General features: G+C 39.0%; 4 protein-coding genes across 7 annotated transcripts in view; 1 reads left to right on the top strand and 3 right to left on the bottom strand.

Annotated features, from left to right (window-relative positions):
• The window catches only part of LOC149718175 (uncharacterized), a 126,096-nt gene extending 114,307 nt beyond the window's left edge, over positions 1-11,789 (bottom strand). For both annotated transcript variants that reach the window (XM_089870855.1, XM_089870856.1), the window contains exon 1: positions 9,300-11,789. In XM_089870855.1, the coding sequence (XP_089726981.1) occupies positions 9,300-9,519 (220 nt within the window). In that variant the 5' untranslated portion in view covers positions 9,520-11,789. The remainder of the gene's footprint in view (positions 1-9,299) is intronic.
• A 153-nt stretch (positions 11,790-11,942) lies between these two features.
• LOC149718174 (uncharacterized) lies at positions 11,943-13,640 on the top strand. Its single transcript, XM_089870865.1, has 2 exons — positions 11,943-12,306; positions 12,735-13,640. The coding sequence occupies exons 1-2, from the start codon at positions 12,094-12,096 to the stop codon at positions 13,509-13,511; spliced, it is 990 nt and encodes a 329-aa protein (XP_089726991.1). The 5' UTR covers positions 11,943-12,093; the 3' UTR covers positions 13,512-13,640.
• A 145-nt stretch (positions 13,641-13,785) lies between these two features.
• rt (Protein O-mannosyltransferase rt) lies at positions 13,786-18,685 on the bottom strand. Of its 2 annotated transcripts, none has more exons than XM_089870844.1 (19): positions 18,551-18,685; positions 17,998-18,458; positions 17,772-17,914; positions 17,554-17,657; positions 17,430-17,480; positions 17,213-17,359; positions 16,960-17,134; positions 16,792-16,885; positions 16,558-16,713; positions 16,278-16,498; positions 16,098-16,190; positions 15,605-15,701; positions 15,436-15,528; positions 15,249-15,363; positions 15,065-15,165; positions 14,878-14,994; positions 14,604-14,730; positions 14,366-14,540; positions 13,786-14,292 (listed from the first exon to the last, which is right to left on the bottom strand). In XM_089870844.1, the coding sequence occupies exons 2-19, from the start codon at positions 18,343-18,345 to the stop codon at positions 14,106-14,108; spliced, it is 2,544 nt and encodes an 847-aa protein (XP_089726970.1). In that variant the 5' UTR covers positions 18,346-18,458; positions 18,551-18,685; the 3' UTR covers positions 13,786-14,105. The 2 variants fall into 2 exon arrangements, with proteins under 2 accessions (XP_089726970.1, XP_089726971.1); XM_089870845.1 differs by having other exon boundaries at positions 17,998-18,410; positions 18,505-18,635.
• Positions 18,686-19,074: 389 nt separating this feature from the next.
• On the bottom strand, positions 19,075-24,654 carry LOC149718172 (MFS-type transporter SLC18B1-like). Of its 2 annotated transcripts, none has more exons than XM_089870852.1 (14): positions 24,327-24,654; positions 24,026-24,272; positions 23,872-23,967; positions 23,731-23,803; positions 23,508-23,653; positions 23,373-23,441; positions 23,194-23,281; positions 22,971-23,113; positions 21,026-21,127; positions 20,834-20,925; positions 20,665-20,760; positions 20,515-20,589; positions 19,815-19,908; positions 19,075-19,739 (listed from the first exon to the last, which is right to left on the bottom strand). In XM_089870852.1, the coding sequence occupies exons 2-14, from the start codon at positions 24,248-24,250 to the stop codon at positions 19,626-19,628; spliced, it is 1,413 nt and encodes a 470-aa protein (XP_089726978.1). In that variant the 5' UTR covers positions 24,251-24,272; positions 24,327-24,654; the 3' UTR covers positions 19,075-19,625. The 2 variants fall into 2 exon arrangements, with proteins under 2 accessions (XP_089726978.1, XP_089726977.1); XM_089870851.1 differs by having other exon boundaries at positions 24,026-24,257; positions 24,327-24,652.
• Between the last annotated feature and the right edge of the window lie 7 nt (positions 24,655-24,661).

The raw sequence follows: 24,661 nt of genomic DNA, 5'->3' as shown, positions 1-24,661 counted from the left end.
CTGGGTGTCAGTCAGTCAGCGTTCTGAGATGACAAATTTCCAACAACTACCTGGAAATTGAGTCCCGTCAATTGGCCCCCTTGACATAATGGCAGGCTTCTGAAGGCTCGTTACGTAAACTAGCACGAATGGTCCAAACAAGGCTCTCAATACCTCAACGCCCTAATAGGAAGCCAAGGAGAATTTGTGGAATAGCCAAAGCGGATACGAGATTACGTATTCAGTGGAATGGCCGGATAAATAGAGCTCGGGCCATGCTCTCACTAGGCCTATAGTTTACTACTGGTTTCAGGAGGCCAATATATAAATAACAAGCTTTGCCACCGGATTAACCCAATCGTATCTATCGTATCTTGTAGTGTCTATTAAGAATCGCTGGTTGATTGGCTACCAATAATGGGGGTGGGGCGGGGGTTTAAAAACGGAAATACGAATAAAAACTGGTTATAACGCCATATAGATAACCAATAAACAAAAACTGGAAATAAATATATTTTGCATCGGAAGTAACTTCCGTTCCTTTCTTAAATTCCACCAATTCGTGTTAAGGTTAAAGGTTACGAATTAAAAACATTGGTCGAGTTTAAAACTCGGTACTGGGTAGATTATATAGTAAGGAAAGTTACTGCATGGTATGACCCAAATTTACATATCTTAAGCCTTGGCTTTTAAAAATTTTGAGAGGGGAATCTAGCTAGACAGGTGCGCGGTAAAAGTTGACACCTTGACATTACGTTCAGTAGGTATATATTTATATAATTTTGCATTTAATATAAACTTTAATATGTTACGTCAGTCTGGAGTAAAATTTTTGTTTTAAAATATTCATAAAATACCGGGACTGAAAAGTTTAGTTCCCCCGAAAGTGTTACAAGCTTACAAATTTTGCTTCCAGTTCATGGATCTTATAAACTTAATAAGGGATTTGAAAACCGGCAAGAGTGATTTCTTTGGTCAACTAATATAGTGATCAAGTATAAAGCAATGTATTCCCTAATTTAATAATTTATGCTAATTTGATCGCAAAAATCATTTTCTTCTTTGACGATCCTCTTCAGAACTAAGAGTAAAATTCTATGATTAGGCTTTGACGTGTACCTTCCGTTGGTTACCATAGCTTCCAAACATGGCTGGTGTCACAGAATAGTTTTAAAACCTTTAAATCTCGTAGGCGAAATAATGGTTCAGTCCAAGGGTTAGCGAAAAACACAAAATTATCATGAACTTTAATACAAAAAAACGGTCACTCCGACCAACACGTCTTTACATCCCGAAAAATATATGGAGAGTGGTCTTTTCTTATTGAAAAAGTACCCAAAAAAACTCAAAATGAAACCCCCCTTTTTTCACTCCCAACCTCGCTCGGTATCTTATAATCCCCCGAATCGAGGAATCGTCAACAGAGGGGGCGAACCTCCAAAAATAGGAGCGGTCCATGCCGGTGGTCTTAACCCTTAACCAAGAAAACTTATCCCCTTAGGAATAAGTTCTCCCTATCCATGAATATTGGCATTTTAAAGCTAAGTATCTCAGTTCAATTTACGATTTACGTCACGCTCCCCCCATGAACTTTTAGAAGTTCATCTTTAAATTCAAATTAATCCCTTAATACCAATACAAGTAAATTCAAACAATCCAATAAAATGATACAGAATAAAACACAACATGCAATACAAATGGATTCTAATTTAAAACTTCTAATTTGTAGAGCAACTGTATAGGGCGTTTCAAAAATGTTCCGTTAGGTAATCTAACCCTACACGATCTTGTAATTCCGTCGCGTCCTTTAAATAATTCGGCTATCAGTCCAGTTTTCCACAACATACGCGGGGTACGGTCCTCCTGAACCATCACCAGGTCGTCGATCTGGTATTCGGTCCCCTTAGAAGCTGGCTTCCTCTCGTTACTAGTGCGAAGCTCCAGAAGGTACTCCTTGTTCCATCTTTGCCAGATTCTTTCCAGAAGCGCCTGTTGATACTTTAAGCGATTAGTCAACTCTTTCTTAGTTGACGGGACGACTACGCTGGTCGGGAATTTTCTCGACGGTAGTGACGTCAGTCGATCTCCGATTAGAAAATGTCCTGGGGTTAAAGGAGAGGGCTCGTCCTTCTCGTTGTAGGTGAACGTGAGAGGCCTCGAATTCAGAATCGCCTCCACTTCTGCCAGTAGAGTCCTCATCTCCTCCTTGTCCAGTTTGGCTTTACCTAAAACCTTCCTTAGAGCTATCTTTGTTAGCCCCACCATCCTCTCGTACCATCCTCCCCACCACGCTCCTCGTTCAACGATAAACTTCCACGTTATCCTGGCTTCCGAAAAGTAGTTCATTACATCCCGATCTCGGATGGTTTTCCAAATTATCTTTAAGTCTTCGGAGGCTTTCTTAAACGTGAGCGCGTTGTCGCTATAGATCGTTGATGGTATTCCCCGTCGGGCGGCAAACTGCCGAAAAGCCTGGAGAAACCTTTCCGTGGTCAAGCTTGGTACCAATTCTAAATGCGTCGCTCTCGTGACGGCGCAGGTGAAGAGAGCTATATAAGATTTTTCAGTTGTGGTTTTGCCGGTTTTAGTATGTAGTGGTCCAGCAAAATCCACCCCGGTTATTTCAAACGGTTTGGCTTTTCTAATCCGGTCCGCCGGAAGCGGTGCTTCAATCTGTTTCCCTGGCTTGGCCGATAATCTTCGACAGATTAAACAAGAATTGATTCTTGATTTTATCAATTGGCGTGCTCTGGGGATCCAAAATCTTTCCCTCAGATGCGTCATTGTCATTCCTTGACCTCCGTGCATTGTTTTTAGGTGGCAGGAATCTGCGACTAAACGAGATAGTTGATTTGTCGGGTCCAATATCCAGGGGTGCTTTTCTCTATACGTGAATTCCGACTTTTCTAATCTACCTCCAACGCTGAGTAGTCCATTTTCATCTAGGAACGGGTCTAGTAGATATAGTTTCGATTCCTTCGAAATTTCTTGTCTATTCTTAATTTTTGAGATTTCGTTTCCATAATCTCTTTTCTGTTCTTGCTGGATGACTATCCTCTCGGCTTTGTTTATTTCCTCAGCATCCAAGGGTCCCCCTTTCCACTCCTCTTTCTTCTTTGACACTCTCGCTCTGACGTTTCCAACGAATCTGTGTACCCAGGCCATTACCCGTAGTACTTTCTTTAGAGTGCTGAACTTTTCTAGGTCGAGGAGGGGTTCAGGTTCCTTTCCGCTTATACAGGCTCCTTGGTATGTATCCTTAAACGCCGGTCTAAGTTCTTCATCGCAAGCCTTTGGGTAAATTCCCGGGCTTGGATTCTCTTTAATCCAATCTTTTTCCTCCATTCTTAAAAATGGTGGCCCTTCCCACCATAACTTGAGAGTGAGAAGCTCTTCTGCTTTTCTTCCCCTCGTAGGTAAATCAGCGGGGTTGTTAACCCCTCGACAGTAGTGCCAAGTAGTCGGGTCCGTTAGACTCTGGATTTCGCTTACTCTGTTGCTGACGTAGGGTAAATACTTGTTTGGTGAATGTTTGATCCATCCCAGAGCTATGGTGCTGTCCGTCCACATTGACAATTTGGGATTTTCCCTTGTAAAATCTTTCTCTAGCAAGTATTTTACTAGCCGTGCTCCTAGTAGGGCTGCCGTTAATTCTAGTTTCGGCAGTGTGATCTTCGTGGTCGTGATTTTCTTATTTTTTGAACTGGTTTTCTTCAGAGGCGCTACTCGGCTTTTAGCTGCCACTAGAGTAGTTCCGATCTTCCCTTCCGATGTCTTGTACCGTAAATACACCACAGCAGCGTATCCCTTTTCGCTTGCGTCACAAAAACAAACGAGTTCCTTGTACGGTATGGTAGAACCTTCGCTCCTTTCTTGGAAATAGTGCCTTGGGATTTCAATCTTTCCAAGGTGCGGTACTTCTTGACACCAGTTTTCAAAGATTTTTACCAATTCATCGTCTAATTGATCGTCCCAATCAACACCTCTCTGCCAAAGTTCTTGGAATAGAAATTTTCCTCGAACCGTGAAGGGTGCTAGTAGGCCCAGAGGATCGAATATCCTGGCTACTGCTTGTAAAATGAATCTTTTGGTGCATTTTTTCTCGACCAGAAATTCCAACAGACCTGTCATGTCAAATGCCAAACAATCCTTTTCTGGTTTCCATTTTATGCCTAAGATGGTTGAATCCGGATTTCTGGGGTCTGTTAGTAGGAAATCCTCTGACTTTCCCATATTTTCATTCCATTTTTCTCTTAGTTCTCTTGAATTTGTTTTCCATTTTCGCAAATTCATTCCCGCTCTGCTCATGACTTCTTTGCATCCTATTGATAAATCAAAAGCTTCTTTTACGTCATCGGCTCCAGACGCTAGATCATCTATGTACAGTCCCTCTCGAATAGCTTCGCAGATGACATGATTTTCCTTTTGATTCTGATCTAGGTGATGCCTGATCGTCGCGGTTAAAAGGAATGGACTCGAAGTGACTCCAAAAGCAACTCGAGTTATCCGATATTCGTCGAAGGGCTGTGAAATATCTTCCGGTGATCCGTCCCTCCACAGAAAACGCAGAGCGTCTCGATCATTAGTATTCAAGGATATTTGCAGAAACGCCTTCGCTATGTCTGCAGTAAACGCTATTCGAGGCTTTCTGAACCTGACCAGAAGGTCCAAAAGCTCTGGATTCATGTTTTTCCCAGCGTAGAGACAGTCATTTAATGAGAAGGCTCCTTTGACTTTCGATGACGCGTCAAATACGACTCTGATACGCGTCGTCTCGCTAGTTCTTCTAATCACTTCTCTGTGAGGCAGGTAATAGACTGGGTTTCCCGCGCTCGGATCTTCCACCACTGGTTCTATGATTCCAGATTCCAGCTGCTCTTTAATTACTTGACTGTAATCATGATGTAGAACTGGGTCGGATCGAAACTTCTTAAATAGATTTTGGGTTCTTCGGATCGCCACACTCTTGTTATCTTTCAGAGCCTCCTTGTTATTTTTCCATGGAAGACTCACTCCGTAGCGACCATTCTCAAAGTAAATCGTCTCTTCGAATTTCTTGACAATTTCTTCTTCAATTGTTTTCTCGGTTGCATTCATCCCTTGCTCGCTGATGCCGATTGAATCCAATTCCCAAAACGCCTTTATTTGATTCGATATCTTTTCTTCCATTGTGATTACATTCATGGATACAGCTTGATTTGAGACTACTACATTCGAGTTAACTGTAGTAGCGAGACCCTGAATGGTCCATCCCAGTATTGTTTCTATGGCCGCCAACCTTCCAGATAATCGCTCAACCTTGGTTGTCGCTAGAGCCCAAAACCAATCGCTTCCGATTAAGACTCCGACCTTGGCTTCCTGCCCATTGGGTAACTTCGTTCCTAGGTCCGCCAATTTGATTCCTTTTGTATTCAATTCTTTCAACGTTTCCTCCTTTGGTACGCTAATTGAGGCGTTGCAAATGTCAGGCACAACTAACGCTTCGATCTCTATCCGTTGGTCTAAATCATTGACGTTTTTCAGAAGGAATTTGACTCTGTCGAACCTTTTCTCGATTCCTTCGGTGTCTTGGAACTTGTACTCCGTTAGGGTTTCTTGACCAGTCGGTTTCAGTTTTAGTTTCTGAACGATGTCTTCCCGGATGTAGGTTCTTGAACTTCCTCCATCGAAGAAACATTTCACTTGATAAGTGGGTTGGTTCGGTGCAATTTCGGATGGTGTTATTATCGCGCTCGCTGTCTGTAAAACGATAGTATTCGGTCGTCCATCTTGTTTCAATACGGAAGAGCATTGAATCGCTTCTCCTGGGGTTGCCTTTTCGGTTCGCCCCGATTCTTCTTCGGTCCCGCCTTCTTGATCGCACACCGATACGTGGTGCAACCTGTCACAACGTGGACATTCCTTCTTGTTTGGGCAATACCTGGCCATGTGCTGCTTTTCGGTACAGATAAAGCATCTACCTTTCCTTTTCAGTTGCGCCCGTCTTTCCGGTACTGTACTGACTTTGGTACAGTTTTCTGACAGGTGTTTAAACATCCCACAATAACAACATTCGGGCTTTTTCTCCGAATATACCGCGAGCGAAGCAGCAGTTACTAATCCTTTGGGTTTTTCATAGCGCGGGCGAAAGTTTCGCGAGATTCCCTCTTGCCTGTCCCTTGTGTGGTCCCGAAAATTACCTCGTGGGGGTTCCGCAGCCGGTGCTAGGGAGAACGCTCTCTCTCTGCATTCCACTTCTTTCCTTAGAAATTTTAAAATGCGTTCTACGGTGGGCGTTTCACTGTCCATCACTCGGCTAAATTCTACTCTCAATTCCGAAGGTAAACCTTTCATCATCAGGCGCCAAAGTATAGATTGGTACGTTTCCGGGCCTTGGCCCAATCCCTCTAAACTTCTAACTTGAATTTCTACGTCATCGTAGAACCTTCTCAACCCGGCTACGTCCGATATTCTTGTAACTGGCGTTAATTCCATTAAGTTATTCATGTGCTGTGTCTTTATTTCTTCTACCTGACCGAACCGGTTTTCCAAAATTGTGACCGCTTTCGGGTAGTTTTCCTCCGTTAAGGATAGTCCCTTGATAGATTTTAACGCTAAACCTTCTAAACACCCTTTTAGATAGTTGAATTTTTCCACAGCGTTTATCTGTTCGTTTCCGTGGACCGCGGCTTCGAATCGACTCCAAAATCCCCTCCAATTTTCAATGTCTCCATTGAATGTACCCATTGATAATTTTGGTAGCTTCACAGTACCTGTACTTTGGCGAAGACTCAAACTTGCTGTCGACCCGACCGCCGCATTCGATATTGTATCCATTGTTCTGATAGTTCTTATTGCGCGCGTCTTCGCGGAAATTATTTCGGCGCTAATCGCTAGATTATCTCCTTCTTCCTTATCCAGATCCGCAATTGGTAGACAATCCTCTATACACGCATTCTGTTTTTCTAACGACTCTTCCAACTTCCGGAGGATATCTAAATTTACCTCTAAATCGGTCACGTTGATGTGCGTCTCGCGAAGAATGTTCTCAATGTCCAACAAGGTATTCGAAACTTGTTTTCTGGTCCTCTCCCTCTTACGCGTTAGCCGATCTAATGCATTTTGTTCCTCACTCATGATGATTATTTTCACTAACTTTTCATAAACTAACTATAACAATTTAATCTAAACTCCCGTCCCGGGTTTCGGCACCATAAAATGTCACAGAATAGTTTTAAAACCTTTAAATCTCGTAGGCGAAATAATGGTTCAGTCCAAGGGTTAGCGAAAAACACAAAATTATCATGAACTTTAATACAAAAAAACGGTCACTCCGACCAACACGTCTTTACATCCCGAAAAATATATGGAGAGTGGTCTTTTCTTATTGAAAAAGTACCCAAAAAAACTCAAAATGAAACCCCCCTTTTTTCACTCCCAACCTCGCTCGGTATCTTATAATCCCCCGAATCGAGGAATCGTCAACAGAGGGGGCGAACCTCCAAAAATAGGAGCGGTCCATGCCGGTGGTCTTAACCCTTAACCAAGAAAACTTATCCCCTTAGGAATAAGTTCTCCCTATCCATGAATATTGGCATTTTAAAGCTAAGTATCTCAGTTCAATTTACGATTTACGTCAGCTGGCTGGGGCGATTTGCGTATTTTGGTATCAAAATCAATATGGAAATAGTATTAACTTACAATAATCTAGTAGTTTACCGCCTATATACTAGTAGGAAAATGTTTTAATGGTCATTAAGCTTTGTCCACATTGAGCTCGCGCTCGCGTGTTCGCGCCTTCGTTTATTCGCATCTTCGTAACAGTACATGAAAAATATTTGCCCTACTGTTCAGATACACGCAAATATTTTGCTTTTCCTATTCTGAGAGCCAATGAAATTTGAGAAATCATTGCGCCATCTACGTTCACCATATTTATTAATAGTGACTCGACTGAGCTGCACGCTGCTTCCGCCATTGTGAAAAGTGATAAAAACAAAACTAATCGCCACCCTCCACACCCCACCCGTACTCTCGTCTGTGATTGGTGCTTATCTCGCGAAGGCGCGAAATTCTTGGCCTAGTCGCAAGAAATTTGCATCTTCGCGATATGAGGACGCAAAGTAACGAAAACCCAATTTGGACAGCAGAGCGATATTGCAAACAAGCGCAGCGAAGATGCGAACGCGCAAAATGTGTCAGTCTGGACAGGCCTTTAGACCACGTCAAAACATTTACCGCAATTTTACTGCAACATGCATATTTAACGAGACACATTTTTCAAGATTACTATAATATACTTCCTCTACCTAAAAATTCTACATGATTTCAAGCATGCAGTAGACTAGTGGGAAACCTACTACATCTGACATCATAGTTAGGATAATACCTCCCATTCTTCAAACAGGGTGTTTTTGATAAGTCTGCTTCTATAAATTAAGGGGGATGTTCTTTGGTTGATAAATTTTTTTGTCGAAAATGTAACTTCTAACTCGAAAACAGTGGCCCTTGTGGCATACAAAATGTCACAGATAGAAGTTACATTTTTTGACTCAAAATTGATTTCCCAATGAACATCAACGCCTTAATTTATGTATTCAGACTTATCAGAACACCCTGTATATTCTTAGATTTATTTTTAACCCTTTAAAACACGACTATTCAAGCGTGTTCTAGATCATAGTTAAGTCTTTCGTAAACAACAAAATAAAAAAATTGCCTCGCATCTCTTATATAATCTGTTTGAAACATAAACACAGTTCAGTAGAGCGTCGAAAAGATTTTTAAACATAGACCCCGAACGAAGTTCGAAACAGCTTTGGGCTGTTTGGTTCGAGGGACAAATCACTTGCCATTTAGAGTGCATCCTTAAACAACTAAATTGTATTCAATTGCTGTGCATTATAGAATCATACGAGTGATTATCCCCTCGATTTTGTCTATTTTTGTTTAAGAATCTAAAATGGATCGAGTATCTTTGAGAGGATGTCCTTTGAGAAAACATTGTCAACGGTGGCGTGAACTTACTAAAATTTTAGAGAACAATGCCTAAACTCCATTTACGTTCACTTACTTTCTAAAAGGGTGGAGTTACTTCATTCAAAAATAAAACTATTTCCTAATGGAATTGGCAAAATAAGATCACACAAAAATATCTTTCTCTACTCGATCTAGGCTATTTTTAAAACGAGAAATTCATCGCGTTTGCTAACTATAAGCCTTCCAAAAGGTAATAAATGAGTGCATTATGATTAAAAAATAAATAAACGCTAAGCCTTTTACTCGATTATTCAAGTAGGCGAATAGGCAAAACAAAAGAAAAATCGAAAGAGGTACACTACCTGCTGAACGTGGATTTTTGGCGTGAACGCTAGACGCGTCGTTGAACGCCAAAATGAGTAGAGTCGTTAAACTTAACCAGCAACACAAGTCTAATGGTCTGTAATTATGATGATTTCGCGCTAAATTAAAGCCCGCACCACAATGATTATGCACCGGTCGAATTATCCGTATCATATTCGCGCCAAAATTACACTTCTGTCGTCGATATGTTCGTGTCATTTAGGCTTAAAAAGTTGAGATACTTTCCACTCAAAAAAACACGTAGGAGACGTTGATAATCCTACGTCCCGTCGTTATTATAACACAAAGGGGTTGAAACTTCTGGTAAACAAAGACACGGGCCGGTTTCACACATCGCTAGAACCATTTCTCTCCGGTCGAGTCGCGGATGAGTTTACAACTGTACAATGCGCCTCTTTAAATCACCCCTTTTATATCATCACGAGCTTTGGCGGGAAATAAGCTCGAGAGCAGTAGACACTAGACAGAGATCACGCGCGCTCGCGCTCTCTCTATTCTCGCGCCAGTGTGATGTCACTCGCTCGAATTCAGGCGCGGAAATGCATGCATACACAATCCCGCGCTTTGTACAAGACCGGAGCACGGGGAAGAAAAAACAGGGAGGGGGAGGGGAAACGTGACGTAAAAGGGGAAACTGGCGGGCTTTTGAAGAGATTTAAAAGAATGGGGCGAGCGCACACGCTGGCTGCCCGATGCCGCTCTAGGGAAACCAAACTGTTGAAAAATAGATGAGTAGTTCGTAAAAACGAATACTACGGGTGTGTCTACAGTCTAGGACTCTAGGTGTAGGCCAAAAAATAGAGCAGAAATAACGGTATACTATTAAAACCAAAGTCCAAACACTAATAACAGAGTAATAAAAGAACCACGTAATTTTTTTCCGCGGAAATATAGACCCATACATGGGATGTGTGTGTGTCTAAAAAGTTGGGTTTCTGACTGTATCGAACAGATGTAGATTAATCGACGAAGTTATTATCTCCTATGGACCGTGCATTTTATAAACACAATAGGGGATTGGGAAACTAGGCCTTTGTCGATACAAAAATAATTACGCGATATTTAACGTGCGGACAAGTGTTGCCAGTCATTCATTTGTGACGTGTACATGCAATTCAACAGACTGAAAACCTTGTATATTCAGTTTCAAACCCTGAGATGCTACTAAAGCTACGAGCGCTGGGTCTACATTGCTTTCTGGTATTTCAAGGTCATATTTTCGAAATTAACTATATTCAAAATGATCACTGTTTAAAAGGTAGACGTACCGTGGGTGAAGTAACAATCTAAAAACTACTTCTTAGCTGACACGTGTCTCTTTCTCTTCACAATCCCACTCGTAATATTTCTTTAAATTTTAATAGCTTCGTGTTGATCAATTGATCTACCTATCACAAAGAGAGAAAGAGAGTTTTGTAGGTGGTTCAGGGGAGGCCAATTTGGTCCCGGGAATGAGTCAGGAGTAAACTGTGGCGCCAGATACGCGGCTCACCCTGCGAGCACGTTTTAATGTTACAATAAAGGCAAACCAGGTGGGGATAGATTAAAGCCGCCAGGAAAGGAGGGGGGACGACAGCAAAAATCGACAACGCTTGAGCCCTTCTATTATTACCCGAGCTGGTCTCATACTACCATATTGCGCATAACGGCTAGCAAAGCCTGCTTGGACCACCAGGTGAGAATCATAGGAAACTGAAGAGCGGCCGAGAGAGAGAGAGAGAGAGGATTTAAAATTTCCTAGGTTACACCAACTTCTAAATTGAATAGATAAATATAGCGTGAAATGAAACTCTACCACCAGTTTCCCCGGCTCACTTTTAGTTTTAGAAGTGGATTCAAGAGGTCGTCCAATAATCTACAGTACATATTTCCTACGAATTATTTTATAATACTTTTATATTTGAACATACTATAGCAACTATAGTTTAAACTCAAAATTCACAACCAATCAGTATGTTTTGATATTATTAATAATTCACGTCTTACTAAAAGAACACGTGAATATATTTCTAAACTTACAAATCTATTTGAAAAGTGTCCTTCCCCTCGTACGGTACAGATTGGGTTCCCAAAACAGAAATAAGATAAATAGAGAAAAAGCATAGGAGGAGCGAAACCATCCTTATCTTCAAATTCCGCGAAATTACTGTTTTAGGCGCGTAAAACCAAGGAGGAATTTTGGCGGGAATGAATTTACTTTGCGAGGGTGCTGTCTAGAATAAATTTAAAACATACTAGAGAAGAACGGATCGCGAACAAGGGGTTTAAAAAAACCTTTAAATATTCAAAAGGCTTAGCAATATTTATTACAAGCGCTAATTTGTTTCGAGAAAGAATTAGGGAAGAGATTCGTGAGAAGAAGATCAAGAGTAAAATCATATATCCCGATATCGATTGCGTCAAGCGTTTAGCGCCATCTACGGTTATAAAACCGAAACATTTGCTACACAAGTTATGCAAAAAAAAAATAACTTCCGTTCCCATTTCAAATCATTTAAAAATTTTGTTAGTCTTAATTAATTAAGCCTTTGTTAATTTAGATCATAAATATTACGCGCTAATTACTCGTAAACAGATGTCGCGCGCTGAGTTTCGGTCTGCTTATATATGATAGGCTTAAATTTACCCAACTGTCATTGTCATAGTGCAGTGCTTAGTTCCGATTCCGAAACTAAAACTATTGTTAATCAACAGTTCGAAAAATTGAAGTTATGTAGCGCATTTCGGAAATTGCAGTAGAAACAAAACTTGTCACTCACCCAGTAGCCAAAAATGGTTCAAGAAACGCGAGGATCCGCCGCCGCCAAGAGAAATAGTAGTGGTCCAGCATCATTTCCAGCAGAGAGAAATTATGGCCAGGATGGTCAAGACGAGAAAGCACCTAGAACGAAAAGTGGTCAACCGTCAATTCCTAAAGGACAAGGACATCAAGAATCTGATAACATTTATGAGGTGGGGGTCAGACGAGCGTTAGGACAACCCGAGGTAATTATAAATAGATATTTGCTAAAATTTAATATAAATTCCAGGATTCTTACAAGCCTGTAAAAAATTAATTATATAGACCTTAAATTCGAATCAATTGAATTCTATCACTTCTGCTACCACGAACTTTCTCGTGACGTCATAGTGTCATACTCTCTTATCTGGTTTTGGCGACCATATTAGAAGTTGTCAGCTCAGGCCATACCAATATTGACGTCACCACCCCATAGCTCCTCCCCTCTCAGTACCACTCTATAATAGTCTTAAAGGGAAGATTACCTTTAGGGTTAATATGAAACCAAAACTTTTGTCCGTAGGAAGGCTGATTTTTTCCCCTGTAACCATTGGTCACTGCGCCCCTCCCTCCCTCCATTTCGCGTAAATACCAGTGACGTCACGCGATTATATATAAATATTTTTAATTTCAGGCTAATGTCATTGACAAAAAGATATCAGAACCCGTGGTCAAATCCAAAGAATCACAATCCAATCTTATAATATTTGGATTATTAATCCTTGTCATAGCAATTGCGGCTGCACTTTACTATCAATTCATTTTGACCCAACTCAATGGTTCAACTTCCACAGAGGAAAATGTATTAACTCCGACTAAAATATTCACCGGACTTTTACCGGAATTCCAAGCAAATTTCCCTGAAATTCCCGAAATATCTTTACGTACAATAAACTACAGTACACTTTCGGTTTTAGACGTAAACGATCCACGTAGCCCAGCCGCCATCTTACTTTTAGGTACCGAGGGACGTAAAGAACACACTGAAAACGTGTTACAACATCTTATGAACGTTTTCTCCGAAACATTCGCCACTAAAATAAACCCCAACGAACAATACTTAAATTTCGAAAAAGAAAGCACGTCCGATATTGACGAATTAAAATTAAAAATAACTAACAAAATTAAAACAACGTTTGAAAATTATTCTTTCATGGCGATACAAAATATTGATAAAGCGCCTTGGAACGTTGTTTCGGTACTTCATCCGTATTTTGATCACGAAAACGCTCCGTTTAAGAACGTTGTTTATTTATGCAGCGCGACAACCGATGAAAAATTATCGGATCTTAGTTTAAAAGCAATTAGACAATTAGCCGAACGTCACTTTGATCACCAATGGGTGAAATACCATCGTGATCATCGCGACGCGATGTATAGCAGAATGTTTACCGCTTTAGCCGTAGTTTAATCATTATTTTAATTATAATTAAAATACGGGAAAAACGGCAAATTTAAATGTTTTCCTTCATTTCTTTTAAATTTTTGATGTTAAAATTTTTTCTGTGAGAATTATAAATAAATTGCGACTGCAAAAGTGTTTGCTTCATTGTATTGCACCTATAGGTAAAAATACGGCAATAATTGCAATTGCAATTGCATCTGGTCACACAAAGTTCATCGCAACGCAAATGAATAAACTCAATTGTTAAAAAAATATAGGATTTTTTTAATTAAAAATCATGATTTTTTTCTCCGTAAGAAATAAAAGTTAACAGAAACCGTAAAATACTATTAATATATTTTAACCCCCGCTCTACAAAATAATTAAGATATAAATAAGTTAATTAAAAAGCAGATTAATTAATATATTCTTTGTCCCCCAAAACCTACCTCCGTTAATTAATAACATGATCAAAGTTCCGCTAAATAATTTCTATCGCTAAGTTAGCGATAATACTGAACATTTTTAAAAAATAAAATTAGTAGTAAATCTCTATTTCATAATTTCACAAATGATAAAGTAGTTTGTTATAATCTCTCTCTCTTATAAACCTCTAATTAATTAAGGTCTATGAATAATTAAATCCCAGGTGGGTTTCCACCTTAATTCCTGCACGTCGTGCGCCGATAAATGCGTCGTTCCGTAACTAAGAACGCTAAATTTTAAGTAGACGTAAATGGCGTAGGTTAACCATAAGGTCAAAGCCAACGTAAAGACGCTCTTCATAATACGTGATTTTGTTAAATGGCTAAAATCGAACGATGGGAAGGAAAATGATTTAACATATTTCCGATCAACGGAAACCGATTGATCAGTCTTACCATATAAGATAATCTAAATGCTGTAAAACTGCAGCCAATAGAAATACTTTGTAAATATAAGCGGGTAAATAATGATGAAGGAATAAGGTTCGATCAGCGACCAAAAAGGGAATCAAGTGAAGAATATAACCAGCGAAGAAAACCAGACCTATCGAACAAAACTGTTCCCACATCGCTAAAAATCAAAGAGAACATGTTACGTAAAGATATATTCGTAAAACGAAAACTGAACACCTACGATTAGGAATGTCGTAACAACATCTGTGTCTTCGCGCCATATAGAAGGCCAATAATGAAAGATAGAAAAATAGACTCGCCGCTGCGCTTTGCCATATTACTATATTCCCTAGCAAATGAATTTGAGCCTACGATAGATAAAGAGAAACAATCAAAACTCCCATCCCCATTTCGCGGTATCGTAATTTCTGGTTGAACTAAAGAGGCGTGGCTAATTTTTAACCCCTCCCACTTAGTTCAACCACAAGAGAGAGAAAATGGTTTTAATTTCATACATTGCTATTCGGACTGATCCAATAAGCAATTCCCCTGTTCATGAGAAACCATTCCAAAGGATCCGAACTGTACATATGATCCTGAACGTTCTCTTGATTAACAGTCAACATTTTATACTTCAAAACAATAAAACACGAAGTTTTTAGAGAACTGCCCTGAACCAATCCAACTCTTTCAATAACTAACTTGCAATTCCCAAAACTTTTCTAAAAATGACAATTGCGTCGGTTGCAACGGAACGAACTCCGCCATCCCCATTTCCCTTTCACGTTCTTTTTGATCGGCATCTTACCAGACAGATAGAGAGAGAAAATACCGGAAAATGAAGAAAGAACCAAACGAAGTCAATTCAATTGACAAAATCCCATACTTTTTGTATGTCTATGTTCCTCAACATTCCAAACTGTATTATCCTGTTTCAAAACGCGGTCGGTAACAACTTCGTGTTGATTGAAACCCCATTCTGGTAGTTGCTTTCCACTAAACTAAAAATTTACCACGTTTTCACACACGTTAACGACAAAGTTTCAATGGTTAAATATTGGGACTATTCCGACCTTTAAAGCTTGGGAAGTATTAACGTGAACGAGTCTAACGTGCGAATGGATTGTATGCCAAACTTCTCCCTCAGTATCCTTATTCAAAATCTCCTATTGAAAATATTTTTCAACGAATTTAGGATTGTAATCAGAGGTCAAACCGTCTTTAAGTAATTAAGGGACTAACCACGCGCCATAGATTCTGAGCGGGGAATGATATGTTATAGTCGATATAACAAGACACCTCTTGGTGTTGAGGTGAAACTGGAGCTGCCACATCGTGACTTTAAATGAGAAAAATCGTAGAGAAATATTCTTTGAAAGTGCTCATAAAATAATTAAATGAAATTAGAGGGGCTAATCGAAGGGACCTGTTAGCCCCTCTGTTTTAAGGGATGTACAATACGTAATGTAGACGTGTGTCAAAAACTATATTTCGAAATAGTAGTCGTAACAGAATGCCTCGGAGAGCGAAACTGTTGCATAGTACTGTTACTATTTTATAGATTAGTGATTGACAAATGCAATTTCGCGTCACTGTGTTAATTGTTTGCTTAAACGAAGTCCGTGGAATGAATCGGCATAGAGATTCATCGAAAATGTCGATGGGATGCCCATTCCCAAAGTACTGATAACATAACACACTGTACATATCCCTATAAATAAACAAATAATCCAACCTATTCAGAGCCCTGCTAGTAATCCCATGTATCAATTGAATAACGTCTCCATGTTTTACACGGTCTATGGGTTCCGAAACAACCAAATCGTTTCTATCCACAATTAAAGAACAGACAAATTTCAATATTCTTTCTACTAAGAAATCCCACCACCACCGGAATGACAATTGAACTAATTACTTCTCCGGTCTTTTAACAATCCACCAGTTATTAACGTCTTTGAAACTATAACAAGTGACTTGTTGTTGATGCGAACTACCCCGTTTATCGGGGTATTTAATGGGATAGACGTGAGCGTGCGAATGAAGCCAACAGGCACGTCCATGAGTATGTCTCAAAGTAATTTGAGATCCATGGACTATTTCTAAAGGTTGTCCTTTAGTTATTGAAGCCAAACCTCCCTAAAGCATCAAAGATTTAGAGAAGCGTATAATGCCAAGTCAGGCACAATTCAAAGTACCTCGAGACTGGCTTGAAAGGCACTGGTCATAACATTATCGTGTGGACCGGCTTTGGTCAAAATGGACAAATGCGCGTAGAAAGTCGCGACGTAAACCAAAGTTGGGAGAATGCTAAGAACCCCAACTCTAGCACATAAATGCGCCCATAACGTTTTCTATTTAAATTTAACGTATATTTCAATTAAAACTTCGCGTTTCGCGTTACTTAATCAGCTTGGTGTTGATTCCCTTACATTTGAAAGATTCTTATCCCCAATCATTTTCCAATAATCAACAGCTATTAAAAACACTACTAGTAACGCTGTGAAAAATCCAACGTACTTTACGCTAGATTAGTTTATAGAAAAACGAAACACGACGTTATTCTCATCCTGTTAAACACTTTTGAGGGAGGTTATTACCATATGGCACAAGAGAAAGACAACGCGGTCAAACTCAAAAGCGTCCACCATTTAACGGAAAACGGTCTATCGTTAATTTTACGAAACTTTAACAATGTTAACAGCGATGTGGTGGAAAAAAACAGAAGCATACTCTCCATAAGAATAAACCTGGACTGCGTTAATAACGCGTTATCTGCGTTAACAGCACGAAAGTAAATCAGTTTAAACTGTTCTACTTAGTGTTATAGGCTTACATCGTAAATATACTAGCCTATTATGATTAAAAAACCAGCTATAGCGGCAGTTCGATGGGTCAAACCCAGTTCAAGAAGTAAGTGGTAAACAACTGGCACTAAAAAACTGCCAAATAAGGCTGGTACTGTTCTCAGAGCTTTGAGAGGTACATTTGCACCATAGGCTATGTACCAAAAATAATAATTTAATTATTAACTGTTAATTTGAAATTAAGAAGGGCTTTTTTATCTTACTGCCCCCTATTCGATCAAATTGGTTGCTTCCATCAAAGCCAGACAAATACCCTAAAACATTCTTAAATTTGAACCAAATTTCTGTTTGTGCGTGTAGTAGAATTAACTGAAAACAATTAACAACCTGCTAGAGCGATAAGTTGTTTCCCTAATGGTGGATGGGAATCAAAAAAGAATGTTCTTTTCATATAAAGGCTGGCAAATTTGCCATAATGAAGCTCGTCAAACCTTTAATCAAAAGTATTTGAAATTTCAATGATGCAAAACTGTTAAATATAACTACAGAAGCCGATAAATTGAAGTAAAACGTTTACTCCAATTATACAAGCTTCTTTTACATACACAATACTCCTGGGTTCGTCAATCCTCCATAACCTTGTTGCAAGAGCAAGGAAAAATAATGTTATGGCGGTAAAATCAATCTCAATTTGGTAAGACCATGGTTTGCTTCTTGTACAAAGAATAGATTCGGATATTTCAGTTTCCTATCCCATAAGACAGACATTTCTTTTAAATTTAACGTATTAAAACCACCACCAAAGTTCCCATAGTGGTCAGTAAAACTCACATCTTCATTGGATGCTTTCTTTGAAATTTCGGAAGTAATTTTATCTTTATGGGGCTTATCTTTTACTTTATCAGTTTCCGAAATATTCTGAGACGTTGGCCCACCATTAACAGATACTTTTGAGCTTTTGTTATCATTTCCTAGACCCTCATCTTGATTCTCCGATGATTCAGAATGATTTTTCTTATTGCTATTACGATCTTTGATCTTTTTCTCTTCTCCAGACAAATCTCCATTTGTATTACTTTGTTTCTTTACATTATCATTTTTCTTCTCGTCTTTTTTGTTACTCTTAGTTAATTTTGACTTTTCAACATTCGAATCTTTCGTATTAGCGGGAAGTTTCATTTTCAACTGCTCTATGTACAAACTTTATGGTACCAAGAGCTTCTACATAATCCTATTCCAATTATCTAACCAGGAACCGGTGTTTTTATTTAAGAGGTCAAATAAATATTAACCTATATTGATGTGAATGACCCCAAAAATTACGGTAAACCCACACACCGAGCGAGTTTACGGACTTCACAGGCAAGGTAATGGTAAATAATACCTAGTTAATCCATTCCATTTTCGTTAAGCCTTGGCTTTTCGAAATTTTAACTCTTGATCGTTTTAAAGATAAGAATCGTTCACCTGTCAAAATGTGCCTTTAAATTTCGCAATAGATTTCTTTTTTAAACTAATGCAATCAAATTTAAATTTCTAAGTTAATTTGGAATAAAACTAAACATATTGTCAAACTCGTAGAGTTGCTGTATGTAAACGTCAGCTACATAAATGGGGCTTCCCGGCAATAACCTGATTGGTCGCATTCCCCTAATACAAACGCCAAGGAGTAATATTATTGGTAGTGGAAAGTAAACCTTGCTTAAAAATACATTACATCCCAACTAAGCTCCTTAAATATTACTCCATGGTGGCGTATCCATGGAAACTGCTACGATCCCCGGTTTTTAAAGGGAAAGTCACACATATTTAAAGGGAAAGTCACACATATTTAAAGGGAAAGTCACACATATTTAAAGGGAAAGTCACACATATTTAAAGGGAAAGTCTCACTATTATTTTTAAAGGCAAAGTTTCATAAAATTTATTTATTTGCATAATAGCGATAATAACATTGTTTAATACTGTAAATTTGTCAACAGGGCGGTTTTGAGTTTGGTTTCCTTGGCAGTCGGCGAGAGAATAATTTAAAAAATAGTTTTAACATCATGCTAATGGGTAAATGGTATAATTACAGTATTTCTTGATATAGATACTTGTCAAAAATATCTAAAAATAGTCGAAATGGGATGAACATATTCGTGTTAACGCGAATACGTTAATGGTAAAGGCATTTGGTCTAATACTGATTCGCAAAAAATGCTATCACAAAAATCGTTTGTAACAAAAACTATAAAAAAACAAGTACTAAAAAATAACAAAAAGCTTTGGCATAACCTATTTAAATAAGTAACGTGATTTGTAACTTTAACTTAATTTGAAAAATAAAATAATGTAGCTGATATTGGGCGGATATGAATAGCAAAAAAAAATCTTTGGTTTTAAAGCGACACTCTGCTCTTTTATATACCGTCGTCAGAGCAGAGCATCGCTTTAAATAAATAACAAGAGTTATATTATTATAAGGCCACCGTTTCCTCCATTTCAATCGCGTCTAGAGCATTATTATTGCGTCGCGAATCTCGATTTGCGCTCCATTTCGTAGAACGGATAAAAATAAAGTAGAGTAAACCCTAAAAAATCAATTAACGAAAATATTAAAGCAACTAGTGGTCGTAACTAGTAACTAAAATATTAAAGTTAATTACGAGGAAAAGCTCCATGGTCACTAGTAAATAAGTACCAGTTTGAAAATCGTAATGATCTAAAAATACGCCTCCAACAAGTGGTCCGATGGAGGCGCTTTGAAAATAAATATCGTGGAATCATTTATTTATTCATTCATTCTTTCTTTCATTCATTAAGAAATAAAATGCGTTCCAAATTAAGGGTGCTAGGCGATTTTGAGTCTAAAATGTTCCATGACGTTTTGGCATAAGGACCACCATTAACAAGTTATAAACATTTTCGTGTTTTTACTGAACAGACAATGATAATTTATTAAAGGGGTCATCCTTAAAACACTAATCGTAACTTGGGGCAAAAGATCATAGAACATTTTCGACTCAAAATGGATTTCTCATAGAACCAAAGAGGAGAGCACGCATACGCATTAGAAGGAATATATGAGAGACCAAATTCTCCGTCAGCCCCCCCCCCTCTCTTTCCAAACCGGTACCGAGCTGTGGCACACGCGCAATCATTATTATTAACGGATCACGTGGGGTCTGTGCGCGGAGGTAGGTGCGCGTGAGAGAGATATCGGGCTGGGCCGTTATAGTTACTTTCCCCCTTCCCTCTTTATGCCGGCTCACTGATAGAACTATCCAACCGTTCTTTGGTCCGATAATTACGCCCCCCTTATATTTGGAACACCGTTTAATTCTAGGTTGGGTTATCAATAATTACCCAATAGCGCAGGCACTGTTAAAAATGGCCGAAGTCAAGGCGTAAGTATTTTTATCCAAAGGATATCCATTTTCTCTAACGAATAATTAAAAATTAGGCAATTCTTGCCGTGTAAGACCCAAAACGGCGGTTGCATCGAATCATTCTTACTTGGCAAAATCTATCATGGCCGTGAAAGCGGCAATCATTTTGGCGGCAATTCCGAGACCGCAAAGAATCAAGGAAAATATAACTAACCACAAATGCCTTAAATAGATTACGAATAAATAGACAATACGACGATAGTAAAAACTAACAAAGATTAATCATTCAACCTTACGGTTCAAACGTAAAAAATGGAAGTGGTCCAAGAAAAACGCAACCGAAGAAACAGATCACGCAACCGAGTAAACAAGATAGATCAGTTCCAATCTTAAAGAATATGAAAAAGAAAAGAAAAGGGGTGAAGACAGAACAAGATTAAATAGTTTTAAGAGAGAAAGTTTAGAAAGAAAGAAAATAGACGACTCACAAGGTCCTTATCGATTAAGAAACCCCAGATTGGTGTCGTAAAAGTGTAGCAAGCGCCTTCAGCCATAAATATCAAGCCGATATACATGGTTCGAAGGGAAAACTAAAAAACACCAATATACTTCATTATATTTATTGGTATTTTCTTTTGTTAACGGGATGTTTTCCCACGAGTTCCTCCAAGGAAGTTTCGCGAGGATATAGTAAGGCCTTCGTTACGCGGTACGCGACGATACCATAAGTTCATAAGATATGTTCCTTCCATAAGTTGTGTCACTCATAACTTAGAAACTGGAGCTTGTAATGAAGTGAGGGAGGTAGGTCATAGATTCAGGGTAACGTGACATATGCCTGATTTTGGCGCTGTCAAAGGGGGCTTAGTAATGCAGACTAAATAGGACCTAGATGGAAGTCCTGCATGCAAAATTAACCACAGTGTGTAGGACTTCAATTCTCGCTTGTCGTTCTAATTGAACTAGCTCGAACTGCAAGTCTCCAGCATTACGAAGTATAGGAAGTGTTATACAGGGTTCATACAACTTTTGGAAAACAAATTTCCCTGAGATTTCCAGGTTTTTCCCCACATACTTCCCTGAGTTTTCCAGGTTTTTCCCGTATATGGAGTATCCTATGGAGCAAATGTTAACGAAAGAGGGGGGGGGCAAATAGGACTATTACATAATCAAAGGACATCCCCGTATCTCTAATATAACGAGAGTTATGAGCCTCCAAAGTATAGTGTAATGTTAATCCTATGGAGGGTATGTTCATGAACCTTTTACTCAATTACTCGGCCCCTGTTTGTCGTAGCCCCAAGTCTTTAGTATGGTTGGATGGGGGGCAAATTGGACTATGACATACTCAAAGGACATCCCTGTATCTCTAATATAACCAGAGTTATGAGCCTCCAAAGTTGGGTGTAATGTTAATCCTATGGAGGGTATGTTCATGAACCTTTTACTCAATTACTCGGCCCCTGTTTGTCGTAGCCCCAAGTCTTTAGTATGGTTGGATGGGGGGCAAATTGGACTATGACATACTCAAAGGACATCCCTGTATCTCTAATATAACCAGAGTTATGAGCCTCCAAAGTTGGGTGTAATGTTAATCCTATGGAGGGGATGTTCATGAACCATTTACTCAATTACTCGGCCCCTGTTTGTCGTAGCCCCAAGTTTTTAGTATGGTTGGATGGGGGGCAAATTGGACTATAACATACTCAAAGGACATCCCTGTATATCTAATATAACCAGAGTTATGAGCCTCCAAAGTTGGGTGTAATGTTAATCCTATGGAGGGGATGTTCATGAACCTTTTACTCAATTACTCGGCCCCTGTTTGTCGTAGCCCTAAGTTTTTGGTATGGTTGGATGGGGGGCAAATTGGACTATAACATACTCAAAGGACATCCCTGTATATCTAATATAACCAGAGTTATGAGCCTCCAAAGTTGGGTGTAATGTTAATCCTATGGAGGGGATGTTCATGAACCATTTACTCAATTACTCGGCCCCTGTTTGTCGTAGCCCCAAGTTTTTAGTATGGTTGGATGGGGGGCAAATTGGACTATAACATACTCAAAGGACATCCCTGTATATCTAATATAACCAGAGTTATGAGCCTCCAAAGTTGGGTGTAATGTTAATCCTATGGAGGGGATGTTCATGAACCATTTACTCAATTACTCGGCCCCTGTTTGTCGTAGCCCCAAGTTTTTAGTATGGTTGGATGGGGGGGAGGTTTTTGTCAACTATTTATTTCAATGATTTTTCCAGGTTTTCCCTGTTTTCCAGGTTTGTATGAACCCTGTTATATTTATGGAAGGAACACATCTTATAAACTTATGCTCTTACTCTACCAGAGACTGTTTTATTGTCATTTATATCCCAGAGGAGATGAGGAGGGAAACGTGGGAAAACAGTAGATGTAAAGAAAAATTGCGCTACTTTTCTTAGAAAGGGTTCTAAAGTCGCAGCCAAGAATCCGGTATTGAATTCGTTGGTAATTATTGCCAAAACGCTCAAAATTACGGAGCAATTAAGTGTGTATTTTATCATATCTCTCAGAGACATGGTCGAACCATCAGGCTCTTAAAGGGTTTAAAATAGTATTTAAATTAAGTGGCGACTGGTAAAGTCAAGGGACACTAATATTAAACTAACTACAAACCACGTTTTGGAATGGCAAATATCGAAACTATGGACACGAGTAGAATTACTCCGCCAATAGATACAAAAGGCACTGGGAAACCCCCAAGCTGGAACAAAGTACAACAGGACACTCAGGAAGGGAGGTGACGCGCTTGCCTACCATGCTAGGGTACTTATGTACATGATTATAGGACAAACCTCGTAAAGGAACCCTCCAAAAGCGGGACCCACAATATAACCCAGACCTACGGCAGTTTCCATCGAAGCCTAACAGTATAACAAAAGCGTATAAGTAATTTGAGACTTAAACATAGCGGGCGTACAGTGACGTACAAACGCTGATGCGATATTATTTGGATAAATCCCAGCTATTGTAATGTAGCTGGTGACTTGAAACGAAGCCGCGCCAATACCGTTAAGAATTCGCAAAATAAAGGCGGTTACGATGAAGGCCATGTTATCGAGAAATAAGATAAATCTATAGTAGTAGATATTTAAATTATCATCACCCAGTTACTAAATATTATTTTAAATAATGTATTCACTATAACTTTCCCAAAAAGGATCGTTGAAATAGCGGCAACGGCTAAACCAACGACGATTAAAATCTTCTCGTCGTGATGAGCAACCTTTGACGTATGCAAAATAATCTTAATTTTTTTTGAAGGTTGCTATGCTTAATTAAAGTTTAACGTACTAATTTAACAAAAACGGGGCAGTTTATCAGAGTGGCCAATTGAAATGAGCCGATAATCATGCCGTATTCCGTCGCAGTCGCGTTCTTAGCCTCTGCCTTTGTAATAATAGCTCAATTAATTGCTAAGCCTACTTTCAGGTTGCCACGTTTTTACCTCTTTGGGGAAAAATGGCGCCAAACTACATATTGTAACGAAAATGAAGAATTGTCCCATCCAAAGCAACGTCATTATTAAATACTTTCTAATTTTTGACATTTCAATTTGACTAGGTTTTGCTATTTCAATTTGACTAGGTTCTATAACATTCGCTACTACCCCCTTATCCTCGAGTACCGTTTCCATGACTTCCTCAGTTTCAATTTTCTTTTCATCACTCATTATTGCACTTTAGATACAAATACTAGTTTCTAAAATTATCTTAAACCAAAGCCCAACTAAATCTTACAACGCCTACCTTTGAAATTTGAGTTAATCGTTGTTTTGACCACGATGACTAGACGAAAAGTCGCGAGACAAAGAAGCCAAGGCTTAGCTTCTGTCTTTGTTACGGGGTTTTTATCACGCGACTCGTAAAAAAATCACTAATAGCTTTAAATTTGTCCCGATAAAATTATTTCATACTAATATAAATCCATCTCAGCTATAATTTCTTTAATTACTCTAATTTAATCACTAATCAAAGGAATGTATAAATTTAACTCACCGGTAATAGAACTACAAACCACGCGCTGAATACAATCGTGATCGGATTCGCGAATGAGTCACCTTTGACCCGTAAAACTTCCCCCT

Source organism: Phalangium opilio, unplaced genomic scaffold (assembly GCF_054372755.1).
Source record: "Phalangium opilio isolate 3A_F unplaced genomic scaffold, DU_Popi_V2 ptg000002l_1, whole genome shotgun sequence".
Taxonomy (NCBI): Eukaryota; Metazoa; Arthropoda; class Arachnida; order Opiliones; family Phalangiidae; genus Phalangium; species Phalangium opilio.
Note: the sequence above shows the minus strand (reverse complement) of the source record. Positions and strands in the feature narration are given on the sequence as shown.